Source organism: Eleutherodactylus coqui, chromosome 5, assembly GCF_035609145.1.
Source record: "Eleutherodactylus coqui strain aEleCoq1 chromosome 5, aEleCoq1.hap1, whole genome shotgun sequence".
In the NCBI taxonomy this organism is placed as follows: Eukaryota; Metazoa; Chordata; class Amphibia; order Anura; family Eleutherodactylidae; genus Eleutherodactylus; species Eleutherodactylus coqui.
The window spans coordinates 68,504,063-68,515,338 of NC_089841.1; the positions used below are offsets into that span (position 1 = coordinate 68,504,063).

Genomic DNA, 11,276 nt, shown 5'->3' on the forward strand with positions numbered 1-11,276 from the left:
TCTGGATTTAAGGAGGTTGAATCGATTCATCAGAACAAAACATTTCCGGATGGAGTCAATCAAGTCCGTGATAACCTCCATGCAACCGGGAGAATTTCTGTCCTCGATAGATATCAAGGACGCCTATCTCCATATCCCGATTCGGAAACGCATCAAAAAGTCCTTCGTTTCGAAACACAGGGAAGGCATTTTCAATTTACGGCACTGCCATTCGGCCTGTCTACCTCTCCAAGAGTTTTTACGAAGGTACTAGCAGTAGTGATGGCGCTACTCCATGCAGAAGGTATATCGGCCATTCCATACCTGGACGACATACTAATAAAAGCACCGTCGTTGGACGGCAACATCAGAAGTCTACGCGTCACGATAAAAGCTCTAGAAGAATTCGGCTGGATAGTGAACCACGAAAAGTCATGCCTAATACCAACACAATGCTTGGAGTTTTTAGGCATGATATTCGATACCAGCCAGCACCGGGTCATGCTACCTCAAGCAAAGGCAGACAAGCTCCGGCAGGGTGTCCGGTCCCTAATGCAGGGGAAACCGCTAACCATCAGACACTGCATGGCTATCCTGGGCCAGATGGTGGCAGCATTCGAGGCGGTGCCCTTCGCTCAGTTTCGGTCAAGGAAGCTACAACACCTGATATTGTCGCGCTGGAATGGGTCCCGGCTGACCCTGGAACAGCGAATCCAGATAACCCCGCAAGTCCAAGAGTCGCTGAAGTGGTGGCTGAAACCAGGGAGGCTTCAGGCGGGTCGGCTCTTGGGCCCAAGGCGATGGATAGTAGTGACGAGAGACGCCAGCCTTTCGGGTTGGGGCGGAACACTGGGGGACCAGTCTGTTCAAGGAGTTTGGTCTCAAAGAGAAACAAGGCTGCATATAAACGTCCTAGAATTGTGGGCCATCTACCTGACTCTCCGACACTTCGGGCCCAGTCTCAAGAGAAAAAATGTACGCATCCAGACGGACAACACCACAGCGGTGGCCTATGTCAACCGGCAAGGGGGTACACGGAGCGCGTCGGTAATGAGCGAGGTAGCAGGCATACTAACATGGGCGGAGAAGCATCTGAGCTCAATATCCGCGGTCTACATTCCCGGAATAGAAAACTGGGTGGTGGATTACCTAAGCCGGGAGAGAGTAGATCCCGGCGAATGGGGGCTGCACCCAGAAGTTTTTCAGACGATATGCTTGAAATGGGGCACACCAGACGTGGACCTCATGGCGTCCCGACTAAACTACAAATTACGTCCATTTGTGTCCCGAGCGCGGGATCCACAGGCAGCGGCAACAGATGCGCTGACCATTCCGTGGGGGGAGTACAAACTTCTATACCTATTCCCGCCAATCCCTCTCATACCGAGGATCCTAGGGAAAATCAAGCAGGAAGGGCGACCAGCGATATTAATAGCGCCAGACTGGCTAAGAAGAAGCTGGTACGCGACCATCATAGAAATGCTGTTCGACACACCGTGGCATCTTCCGGAGCAAAGAGACCTGCTATCCCAGGGACCTTTTCTACACCCGGATTCCAAGTCTCTACATTTGACGGCCTGGCCGTTGAGACCGAGGTGTTGAGAAGAAAAGGTTATTCAGACAATGATACGGGCCAGGAAACCAGCCTCATCAGCAATATATTATAGAGTCTGGAAGCGCTTCTTCACCTGGTGTGAGGAGAGGCGGGTACAACCGATGCAATTTTCGGTGGCCAGAATTCTTGCATTCCTACAATCAGGCCTCGAAGTAGGATTGAGGGTAGGTTCGTTAAGGGGACAGGTGTCGGCATTAACGGTACTGTTCCAAAGACCAATCGCAAACAGGATGGCTGTACGTACATTCGACGCCCCCGTTTAAACCCCCGGTCCAGACTTGGGACCTTAATCTCGTATTGGACACTATTACAGACCAATCATTTGAGCCGCTGAAGGAAATTTCTATGCGACTACTGACCTGGAAGGTGGTATTCCTCGTCGCTGTCACGTCGATCCGTAGGGTCTCGGAACTGGCGGCTTTGTCGATACAGACGCCATATATGACCTTCCACCAGGACAAAGCGGTACTAAGACCATCACCCGAGTTTCTACTAAAAGTAGTCTCGCAGTTTCATATTAATGAAGAAATTGTCCTGCCTTCTTTTTGTCCAAATCCAGTACACAAAAAGGAAAAAATGCTGCACCATCTGGACGTAGTAAGGGCGCTGAGGATCTATGTGAAAAGAACAAGGGAATTTCGTAAGACCGACACCCTCTTCATTATTCCGGAGGGGACCCGAAGGGGCTTGGCAGCCTCAAAAGTCACCCTATCGAAATGGATAAGGTCCCTGATAACAGAGGCATATCGCGCCTCAGGACACTCGCCGCCATTCCGGGTTACGGCCCACTCCACACGGGCGGTAGGGGCTTCCTGGGCAGTCCGTCACGGAGCCTCAGCCCTTCAGGTGTGTAAGGCAGCCACCTGGACTTCCTTACATACGTTCTCGAAATTTTATAAGGTCCACATAGCTGCATCATCTGACGCTGCTCTTGGCCGGAAGATCTTACAGGCGGCGGTCTGACCGCACAGCCGAACTTGGAATGCCCACCCAATATATTTTTTCGGGACTGCTTGTGGACGTCCCATGGTCTAGGCTGTGGCCCCCAATGATACGGACGAGAAACAGATATTTTTGGTATAACTTACCATAAAATCTCTTTCTCGTCGCGTTCATTGGGGGCCACAGTACCCACCCCTTGTTATTTAAGCGGTTGCTGGAACTTTCTGTTCTTCGGTCATTGTTTGGCAAAAAATTACGCCAAAGATATGTATTTTGGTATGTATAAAACATAGTATGTATAATTTTACTCCCACTGGCTTCCTACTGCTTGCAGACAGACTAATTAGCTGAGTGCCTGCAGGGGGGATATAGCCAGGGGGGAGGAGCTAACACTTCTTTGCTTAGTGTCGCCTCCTAGGGCAGTGGCTATATCCCATGGTCTAGGCTGTGGCCCCCAATGAACGCGACGAGAAAGAGATTTTACGGTAAGTTATACCAAAAATATCTGTATCTCCACGCTGCATGGAGAAAGTGTGCACAGACTTGATCTGCGGTGTGGACTTTAACCCTTTGCAATCCAATTTTGGATTCAGGGTTTCGTAGGGGGCTTTATCTTTCTGCCATTATACAATGGTGCCATCTGCTGGCTAGAGCCAGTACTGCGGTATAGGACATGCTGGAGAGGCCCTTGACAATAGAGCGGCCACTAATATACAGTAAGAATACCCTGCCGGACATCTTCCGACATCGGAGCTGTACACCCTTCAATCAGAATGTCTTTAGACGTCAGACAGTGGATTGGAAAGGCTTAAAGGGGTTGTCCCGCGCCGAAACGGTTTTTTTTTTTTTTTTTAACCCCCCCCCCCCCCCCCCCGTTCGGCGCGAGACAACCCCGATGCAGGGGTTAAAAAAACAACCCGCACAGCGCTTACCTGAATCCCGGCGGTCCGGCGTCTTCATACTTACCTGCTGAAGATGGCCGCCGGGATCCTCTGTCTCCGTGGACCGCAGGGCTTCTGTGCGGTCCATTGCCGATTCCAGCCTCCTGATTGGCTGGAATCGGCACGTGACGGGGCGGAGCTACACGGAGCCCCATTGAGAAGATAAGAAGACCCGGACTGCGCAAGCGCGGCTAATTTGGCCATCGGAGGGCGAAAATTAGTCGGCTCCATGGGAACGAGGACGCTAGCAACGGAGCAGGTAAGTATAAAACTTTTTATAACTTCTGTATGGCTCATAATTAATGCACAATGTACATTACAAAGTGCATTATTATGGCCATACAGAAGTGTATAGACCCACTTGCTGCCGCGGGACAACCCCTTTAAAGCTACTGCATGTCAATTTATGCTGCAGACTCTTACCACTGATCTCACACTATGCATTGCAAACCCACAGCAAAAATCTGCCTTGTGTGGCCAGCCATACCCTTAGACCTGGACTAAAAAGGTAAGACAATGTCTGGCAACTGTACAAGCGACATGTGGCTGTTAAAATATATAGTACAGTTGGGATGCAGAGTTACCATGTATCATAGACCTCAGGCTCAGCCTATATAATAGCAGTGGCTTAGTAGTAGTGCCACACAACCGGTCACTGCCATTGCTCTTCCTTTACACAAAAACATGTTTTTTCCTAATATATAGGGGCTCCAGTGATCCAACACTTATCATTTATCCTGTGTTTTGGCACCAGTCCTAACAAGTATTCTATCTTAGTTTACTAACACAACTTAATTGGGCTGCATGTCTTCAGCGAATTTCTAACCTTAATGTAAATGTCCACTGTTGGAACATCATTTTGTTTCCTTTTTTTTTTTTTTTAACTCTTAACTAGCTTAAATCTGGTGTTGCCCAGGTATCCCTTGATGTCCTTGCTCTATCCCTCTTTTTTTGAGTTCAGGCCTCATGCTGTGTCTGGGGGTCTCTGAAGCCCTTGATGTCCAGGCTCTTTCCCCTCTCATTCTTAAGTCGTTGGTCACATTGTTAACTTCTCACTTGCTTTCAGTAATTTTATTTTCTTTTGTCTGGACTTGTCCGATGGGTTTCCGTTTTTTCAGAGGCATCCCAGATCCACCACATGCCTAAATTATTCACCACGCTGAATCAGAAAGTATCTTCTCATACCAGAGATTATCCAACTGTCCTCATTTATTGAAACCGTGTTTAAAATAATTTGGTGTGGTGCACGTAGCAACCAGTCCTAATTTCTTAAGGTGTTCTAGTAAGATAAAAAAAAAACTGTGCTGTGATTGGTTGCTATGAGCAAAGCACAGTTGAAAGCACCCCCTCAGTATTTTAGGTTGGATCATGAAGAGCATGTGTACTAAGTTTGGTTGAGATCCATCAAGGTATGTAGGAGCCTATGAAGAACAAACAAATCTGCACTTTTATAGATCTATACAAGTGTGTGCACAACTCTGTGCTGTTAAATTTCTGGTTCTCCACAGTCACCACTAGAGGGAGCTTACTGTATACAGTGAATGCAGTTATAACAGCATATGCAGAAAGCTCCCTTCAGTGGAAGCTGCAGACAGAATTTTATCCTTTAAGTCTGTCTATACAGGAGTTTTGGAGCTGTGTATAAAAAAACGGAGATGTCGGTCAGTACAATAATATCGGTAGTATGGTGATTTGTAGTGAATTCGGCACAATAATGTTAACATCACATTTTGCCCCTCAGCTTTTCCAGGCGCAACCTCATGTCTTTTGAATGCTCTGTGGACACTGGGACAGAAGAAAGAAGCTACAAGTCAGTGGAGAAGGTACCAAAGCAACAAGGAAAACTTGCACCAGCAGTGGGAAGATATAAGAGGGTTAGTGTTACCAGTTTATAAGTATAGTGGGTATATTTGGGTTATAATACGCCTTATATATAACTGGTAACCATCAATGCCAGGCAGCTGCTGCCAAGGCAAACAAAATAGATACACAAAAGGCTTAAATATACGAGGTGTGTTCAAAAAGTATCCAACCGTAATTTTTTGTGTGTATACAAATGAAGCTAGGGCGGTGTGGTTTGGTGTACATATGAAGGGGATCCTAATGCACATGCTTGGATTTTTATCCTGCCTGCAGAAGCTGTCAGTCGTTGGCCAATAAGTGAGGGAGTGTAAGTGAGCGCCGTCTGATCTTTCTTTTTTGACAAAAGGACACAAAAACTTGAACAACTCTACTGCATTAAATTTTGTGTAAAGCTTGGTGATCCCCAAGTAGAAACTATCTGCAAGATTCAAAAGGCCTTCGGGGACTAAGCAATGAGCGCCACACAGATAAAGGAATGGTACAATTGCTTCAAAGATGGGCGCACGTCAGTGGAGAGTCGGGCTTCCTCCTCTCCCGGCGGCTCCATGTGACTTCTGGCTTTTCCCCAAGCTAAAAATGCCCCTAAAAGAAACCAGATTTCAGTCCAGACATCATACAGAATGCGACGGACCAGCTACGCGCCATCTCAAAAGAGGTGTTTTAGCACCTCTTCCGACAGCGGCGGAAGTGTTGGGTGAAGTGTGTGGCTGGCCAAGGGGATTATTTTGAAGATTAGTGTAAGTTTGTTGTATCTAAATGCAAATATTTTTTATTAAGGTTGGATACTTTTTGAACACACCTTGTACACGATGGGCATAATATAAATTACAAGTCTGACATTTTATGCATGTTGTATACAGTGTTGGGCTTAGTGCCTAAAAAAAGACAATGCAGAGATGGAGGAAGCGTAAGGGTGACATCCAAAGGACTTGAGGAAAGTTAGACTATATCACTACTCAAAGTAAAATAAACATCTCTTTATAGTAAACTTCAATAGGAGGTTTGCAATTAGGTTTAGTCACACACACAACAAGTAAAAGGGGAGGACTTCTGGGGAAAAAAAATTGCAGCTAAAAAGTCACAGCCATGTTAGAGTAAGACATAAGCAGAGGATAAAGGCACATAAGATACAGCATTGAGAAAAAGAATGGCTTCACTGAGCACACCTTGAGCTCTAAACCTGCAGCTACACAAGCAGGGCAGACCTACTGAGCTCTGAACCTGCAGCTCCACAAGCTGGCATGTCAGAGAAAGCCAATCTAGAAAGTAAGACAGTAGTTAGCGAAAAACCTATAGTAACTTGAACTTATCCATATACATGGATACATAGCTATGTATTTCTAGATATATAAACTCTGCATGCAGTTACAGCTCAGGCAGATAAGCCAATGATTAGAGTTGTAGTGTAATTAGATGAACGGTCTTGTCACCTGAGGCCCTAAAAGTGGTTCCATCCTTGGCCTATAAAAAATGCTCTGAGGCTACTTGTGTGTAGTGACCTCTTTTTTCGCTTGTGTAGAGCCTGTTGACCACTAGTGACTCTACAACGCAATCAAAGAGATTTTGCCCAGTTAACAGAGTTTGAGAGGGAGCGCATTTTTAGAATGTGATAAGCTGGATGGTCTTATCGATGCATTACCAGCCACCTGGACCATTCTGACCAGACTGCTAGTAGGTGTTGGTGACCGGGCTCAGGACACCCTCCGCAGAGCACTAGTAGAGAGGATCATCTGATCGTCCAGCAAGCATGAGCAGCTCACACTGTTTTGTTGTCCACCATTCAGAGAAAGGTGGCACCATTAATACAGGCCCTGTGTCTGTCAGAACCATTTCCAGGCGCTTGGCTGAAGGACATGTACTGACTTTGATTCCCACCCGCCGTCGCTTCCATTTGCAGTGATGTCATGAACAACAAAACTGGATGCTACAGAGTTGTACCTGGTTGTCTTCAGTGATGATCCAGGTTTACTTTGGGCACTTACGACGGCCATGTTCATGTCTGGAGACCTCGGGGTGACACCACAGTCCTGCCTTTGCTGTGGAGCAGCACATTGGCCCCACTGCTGGTGCGATTGTGTGTGTGGTGGGGGAAGAGTCATCGCATATGACAGTTGGTCCCCCCTAGTAGTGGTACGAGGGACAATGACAGCTCAGCGACATGTTCAGGACATCCTGCAGCCACATGTAACATACATAGTAGCATACTGTGTTAGGCTGAATGAACACTATGTCCATCTAGTTCAGCCTGTTTCAAACCCCTTATTGATCCAGAGGAAGACAAAAACCCCAAAAGGAAGAAGCCAATTAGTCCATTCGGGGGAAAAATTCCTACCCGGCTCCATAATGGCAATTAGAATAATCCCTGGATCAACCTCTGCTAGTTCCTACCTAAATGTAAGACCCGAAACTACAACCCGCTGGTCACCTAATACCTATATTCTGTAATATCCTTCCACTTAAAAAGCAGCTTCCACGAGGCCTTTTCTAGCAGGCTAATGGTTGGCTGGACACACACGGGTGTCACAGGAATATCTCCACAACATTGTCACACTTCCGTGGCTGCCCGGTCACCGGATTTATTACCAATAAAACATGTATGGATCCATCTGGGATGCTAACTTTCACAGCCTACGAGTTTGCACAATCTAGAGGCTCAGTTATAGAAAATATGGAGCGATGTGCCGCAGTATACCATTCGGAACCTGTATGCCTTCATTTCCGCCCGTATCACATCTTGTATACAAGCTAGAGGCGGCCCAACAGGGTACTAGACCCTCCATGCCCGCCTGTGTCACATCTTGTATCCAAGCTAGAGGCGGTACAACAGGGTCATAGACCCTCCATGCCCGCCCGTGTCACATCTTGTATCCAAGCTAGAGGCGGTACAACAGGGTACTAGAGCTTCCATGCTCACCCGTATCACATCTTGTATCCAAGCTAGAGGCGGTACAACAGGGTCATAGACCCTCCATGCCCGCCCGTGTCACATCTTGTATCCAAGCTAGAGGCGGTACAACAGGGTACTAGAGCTTCCATGCTCACCCGTATCACATCTTGTATCCAAGCTAGAGGCAGTACAACAGGGTACTAGAGCCTCCATGCCTGACTCACATCTTGTATCCAAGCTAGAGGCGGTACAATAGGGCACTAGTGTGTTCAGTTTTCTGCAAAGAATTCTCCCTTTGCTCTGATATTGTAATCATTTATTTTATATTAACCTTACAATCATTATATAATGTGTATATATTATGCATTACAAAAGAATAAATCAGTCAGAGAACGTTAATCTTCTAATCCGTTGGCGCTTTATTACCATCTCTCCTGCTTTCTTCCCAGTGACCTTCCCCTGTACCTGTCTTTGATCAGGCTGAGAGGCGATTCCATGGACGAGTCTCTGATTAGAGAATTGGAGGATTATGTACAAAATGAGGAACACAAGATGTCATCTGCTGGTGTCGCATTACTGCTCTGAAGACATGAAATCTACTTCACTGCAAATTCTTGTTACCTGCCACAACTAAGAGGGTTGCAGCAAAACCTGGTGCCTGAGGGGGCCAAAAGACCTCAAGTGGACAGAAAGATTATAGATGGTGGTGGGAAAAGAGGGGGGACTAGTACAAAAATTGCATTATGGCCCATGAGCTTTAAAGGGATTGCCTGGGAGCTCAACAAAATGGCTATCATCTGTGAGAAACCCATATGTAGATTCGGGAGGGAGTGTAGCCTAAAAAAAACACTGTTCATTCTTGTTAGGCTGAATGGTAAACTCGAGAGAAACAAGCAGTGTGGTATTATGGCCCATTTACACGCAACGATTATTGCTCAAAATTCATTAGCTTTCGAGCGATAATCATGTGTAAATGCTACCATAGTGCACTTTTCCTCTGAACAATGATTTTTTGGTGAGCTTCAAATCCGTAGTTCAGACTGCAAGCTGTGATTCCCCATGGGAGCAGGAGATTACATTGTATTATTTCTGCAGCCCAGGAGAGAAAACAGACCTCAGGCTGTTATCTCCACAGGAGCTAGAGATTACATTGTATTAGCAGCCCCTGGTTGAACAATAGAGCTAATTGCAGAGCTCAGACCACCTGCTGAGTTCTGCAACAGCTCCAGGAGGCTCATTTGTATGCAAATGAAGCTGATAAAGTACTAATGGGCATTTAGTGTCTATTAGTACTTTATGCAAAATGACCGCTAATCTTTCAGTCATTTGAAAGATTATCTTTGCGTGTAAATTTGCCTTTTGGCTCCAACCACTTCCCCCTTAGCTCTACAGATGTATTCACCCCTTGTAGGACAGGTATCTCGTAGGATAGATTGTTGCCATTTTTATGAATTCCTGACAGCTTCTTTAAGCTACATCTTGATGCTAGTCTATTAGTTTAGAAAGTTTATACAATTCTTTGACGTTGCAGTTATAATCTCTTTTCCACTACTGTTTAGTACAATAAATAAAAAATGATATGGTTCATATATGGAGAATAATTGTCACTTAATTCTACCACAAACAAGAGTATAACTGTCATAACCCTTATTTATATAGCACATGCATATTACTCAGCACTTTTTAAATAATACTGCCTCCTATGTACAAGAACAGAACTACCATAATACTGCCCCCTATGTACAAGAATATAACTGCTATAGTATTGCCTCTGATGTACAAGAATATACTATAATACTGCCTCCTATGTACAAGAATAAAACTACTATAATACAGCCCCCTATGTACAAGAATATAACTATAATACTGCTTCTATGTACAAGCATATAACTACTATAATACTGCCTCCTATGTACAAGAATATAACTACTATAATACTGCTCCTATGTACAAGAATATAACTACTATAATACTGCACACCTATGTACAAGAATATAATTACTATAATACTGCACCCCTATATACAAGAATATAACTACTATAATACTGCCCCCTATGTACAAGAATATAACTGCTATAATACTGCCCTCTATGTACAAAAATATAACTAGGATAATACTGCCCCCTATGTACAAGACTATAACTACTATAATACTGCCCCCTATGTACAAGAATATAACTACTATAATACTGCACCCTTATGTACAAGAATATAACTACTATAATACTGCACCCTTATGTACAAGAATATAACTACTATAATACTGCACCCTTATGTACAAGAATAGAACTACTATAATACTGCACCCCTATGTACAAGAATAGAACTACTATAATACTGCACCCCTATGTACAACAATATAACTACTATAATACGGCCCCCATGTACAAGCATGTAACTACTATAATACTGCCTCCTATGTACAAGAATATAACTACTAGAATACTGCCCCCTATGTACAAGAATATAACTACTGGAATACTGTCCCCTATGTACAAGAATATAACTACTAGAATACTGCCCCCTATGTATAAGAATAGAACTACTATAATACTGCCCCCTATGTACAAGAATAGAACTACTATAATACTGCCCCCTATGTACAAGAATAGAACTACTATAATACTGCCCCCTATGTACAAGAATAGAACTACTATAATACTGCCCCCTATGTACAAGAATAGAACTACTATAATACTGCCCCCTATGTACAAGAATAGAACTACTATAATACTGCCCCCTATGTACAAGAATAGAACTGCTATAGTATTGCCCCCTATGTACAAGAATATACTATAATACTGCCTCCTATGTACAAGAATAAAACTACTATAATACAGCCCCCTATGTACAAGAATATAACTATAATACTGCTTCTATGTACAAGCATATAACTACTATAATACTGCTCCTATGTACAAGAATAGAACTACTATAATACTGCACACCTATGTACAAGAATATAATTACTATAATACTGCACCCCTATATACAAGAATATAACTACTATAATACTGCCCCCTATGTACAAGAATATAACTGCTATAA

General features: G+C 44.5%; 1 protein-coding gene across 4 annotated transcripts in view; it reads left to right on the forward strand.

The window, feature by feature from the left end:
• The window catches only part of FANCG (FA complementation group G), a 34,887-nt gene extending 25,076 nt beyond the window's left edge, over positions 1-9,811 (forward strand). For all 4 annotated transcript variants that reach the window (XM_066602688.1, XM_066602687.1, XM_066602690.1 and 1 more), the window contains 2 exons: positions 5,219-5,351; positions 8,677-9,811. In XM_066602688.1, coding sequence (XP_066458785.1) covers positions 5,219-5,351; positions 8,677-8,812 — 269 coding nt within the window. In that variant the 3' untranslated portion in view covers positions 8,813-9,811. The remainder of the gene's footprint in view (positions 1-5,218; positions 5,352-8,676) is intronic.
• The last annotated feature ends 1,465 nt before the right edge of the window (positions 9,812-11,276 follow it).